The sequence below is a fragment of the Budorcas taxicolor genome, chromosome 18 (assembly GCF_023091745.1).
Source record: "Budorcas taxicolor isolate Tak-1 chromosome 18, Takin1.1, whole genome shotgun sequence".
In the NCBI taxonomy this organism is placed as follows: Eukaryota; Metazoa; Chordata; class Mammalia; order Artiodactyla; family Bovidae; genus Budorcas; species Budorcas taxicolor.
Genome location: NC_068927.1, coordinates 59,067,938 through 59,070,653, shown reverse-complemented (window position 1 = coordinate 59,070,653; position 2,716 = coordinate 59,067,938). Strand labels below are relative to the sequence as shown.

The following is a 2,716-nucleotide window of genomic DNA, read 5'->3' as shown; positions in this document are numbered from 1 at the left end:
AGGGCAGGAGGAACTGGACTCAGGGATCCAAGGACTTTGTAGGGCAAGGAGCAGGAAGGGGACAAGGATAGTGCCCAAGGGTGTGGTCCAACTAACTGGGTGGGATGCCAGGGGCCTCCCTGGTTTGGTGGAAGATGCTGAGCTCAATTGGGCTTCCCAGGTTGCTCAGTGGTAAAAAAAAAAAAAAAAAAATCTGCCTGCCAGCGCAGGACATGCAGGAAGCTCTGGTTCTTTCCCTGGGTGGGGAAGATCCCCCTGGAGGAGGAAATGGCAACCCACTCCAGTATTCTTGCCTGGAAAGTCCCACGGACAGAGGAGCCTGATGGGCTACAGTCCACGCGCTCAGAGAGAGTCAGATATGACTGAGCCACAGCATGGTCACATGCCAAGCTCAGTGGGGATGTGGTTGAGGGTCAGGGTCTGAGAGATGGTCAGAAGCAGATGAGGACCCAGACTGGAGATAGGGTTTGGGATGCTCTCAGAGCATCAGACATCCCTGGAGCTCACCTGGTAAGAAGATGCAGAATGGAGTTCTCCAGGAGAACTGGCCCTGAGAAGCAGACGGAGGAGGAGGGGCAGGTGGCTGCCTGGGGGCTTGGGAGGGCACAAAGAACTGAGGACCAGGAGAGCTTATGGGGGTCAAGAGAAGGGAAGTTTCTAGAAGGACATGGGCTACCATGTCAAGGCCCTCAGACTCCCTCGGACTTGCCACCTAACACTGACTCTGTCACTTTGCCAGAAGAGCTGCTCCTGTGTGTGTGTGTGTGTACAGCTGGGTGAGTGGTTATCTCTTTAAATGGCTGCTAGGAGAGGGGGGGTTCTGGAATTCTGCCGCATAGAGACATAGTCTCCCTTCTCTCACACCTCTGGGCCCTGTCCAAGGGCCCCGGAGGAGCTGGGGGTGAGTCATTTAGGTGAGTGTGCACAGAGGTGGGGTGTTAGGAAGGCACACCCACTAGAGAACAGAGGTCTCTGGACAGAAGGGAGGTTCCTAAGCTGTGGTGCCTGAGGGGAAGGTGGTCAGTCTTAGGTCTGGGTGGGGCCTGCGAGGGGTCCCCAGAATGAGAAGCCCCAGGCAGGGGTGGAGGAGTAGCCATCTGATGGCTACTCCGTAGCATGATACGGAGGGACATGCAGGAGGGGGTCCCAGGGACCTGGCAGTGAGCAGAGCATGGGTCAGTCTTGCAGGCGTGATCCTTGGCAGCAGTCCCCTGGCATGGGGGTGAAGCGGAGCCTTCAGAGCGGGGGCACCATGCTGGGCTTCTTGGCCAACTCCTTCATCATTCTGTCCACTGCCTCCAACTACTGGATCCGCTACTCCGGGGGCCACAGTGGCCTTTGGCAGGAGTGTAACAAGGGCGTCTGCTCCAACATCCCCTGCGATAGTGAGGCCCGGGGGCCCAGCTGTCAGACCCCAGCCCTCCCACCCCCCGTGAACAGACAGCCCCCAGCATTGACCACAGCTGTCCCCTCACCTGACACCACATCCTGCAGCGCCCCCACCCCCCTGCTCTTTCCACTTCGGCTCCTCCGTGACCGAGGCCACCACGAACCCCCACTTTGGGACCTGCTTCTCTGTTGCAACATTAACCTCCCCTCATGATGTAACTTCCGAGTCCCCATCCAAACCCCTGACTCGGCTCCCAGCCCGGAACCGGCGGTTGGGGGTGATGGGCAGGAGCGGCGCCAGCGGAGGTTGTTGACGAGGTCCTTTCTCCCCAGACACGCTGGCGGTGACCGGGGCGTGCATCGTGCTGGCGGCGGGCTGCGGCATCATGGGCTTGGTGATGGGGCTGCGGCTTCTGTGCAGTGAGGGCTACTCCCGGGGTCAGACCACGTGTGCCGTCTTCCTTATCTCGGGTGAGATGGCATAGGGTGGGCCTGGAAGAGAAAGCCCAGGAGCGGAGCAGGGCTCCGGAGGACAGGCTTCGAGGGGGAGGGGCCAAGGGCGGGGGCGGGATGAAGGGGGCCGGAGGGTGGGCGAGAAGGGCGTGGCCAGGGCGGTGGGCGCGGTCAGGGTGGGGCCTGGGTGCCTCCTGGCCACGCTCACCTAGCGGCGGGGTGGGGCCCAGGCCTGCTTCTGCTGATCGCCCTGACAGTCTACACAGTGAAGAATGCATGGAAAGACGACGTCTTCTATTCCTGGTCCTATTTTTTTGGGTGGCTGGCTTTACCCTTCTCTATTATCGCGGGTAACCTGGACAGCGGAAGAGGGTGGAGAGACTTCCCCGAGGGCCCCGCCCCGCTTCTCGCAGCGTCTTCCCAGCTGCCCTCCCAGGGACTTCCTAACACCCTCCACTCTGGGCCCTTGGAGTCCCAAACCCCAGTCCCCGGGGTCCTCCTGGTCATCTGCGCCAGGACCCACCCTGCTCCACCCGCCCTTCGTTCCCCTTTCTGCCAGGCTTCTGCTTTCTGCTGGCGGACATGATCATGCAGAGCACGGATGCCATCAGTGGTTTCCCCGTGTGCTTATGACCGCAGCTGCCTGGGGACAGAATAAAGGATCGGCTCCCACTGCCAGCCGGCCTCACATGACTTTCTGGGGGACCCGAGGATGCGCACACGGGGGTACTTGGAGGCTCGGGGAGGAAGTAAGGACGCGAACCTACAGGGAAAGTGGAGACTTGGGGGACGCAGAGAGATTCCGACGTGGGTAGGACCAAGGACATGGGTTTTGATGGGAACAGGGACACGGGGGTTGTGGAATCAGGAGGGG

The 2,716-nt window shown here is 60.6% G+C and overlaps 1 protein-coding gene across 1 annotated transcript; it reads left to right on the top strand.

The window, feature by feature from the left end:
* Positions 1-1,216: 1,216 nt before the first annotated feature.
* On the top strand, positions 1,217-2,475 carry CLDND2 (claudin domain containing 2). Its single transcript, XM_052656967.1, has 4 exons — positions 1,217-1,385; positions 1,723-1,860; positions 2,073-2,192; positions 2,402-2,475. Exons 1-4 carry the CDS (start codon positions 1,217-1,219, stop codon positions 2,473-2,475), a joined length of 501 nt encoding a protein of 166 aa, XP_052512927.1.
* Positions 2,476-2,716: the final 241 nt, after the last annotated feature.

Coding starts and splice junctions, on each gene's coding strand:
- CLDND2 (XM_052656967.1), top strand. CDS start 1,217: ATGGGGGTGAAGCGGAGCCTTCAGAGCGGGGGCACCATGCTGGGCTTC. Junction 1,386..1,722: donor CTCCAACATCCCCTGCGATA/GTGAGGCCCGGG, acceptor CTTTCTCCCCAG/ACACGCTGGCGGTGACCGGG. Junction 2,193..2,401: donor ACCCTTCTCTATTATCGCGG/GTAACCTGGACA, acceptor CCTTTCTGCCAG/GCTTCTGCTTTCTGCTGGCG.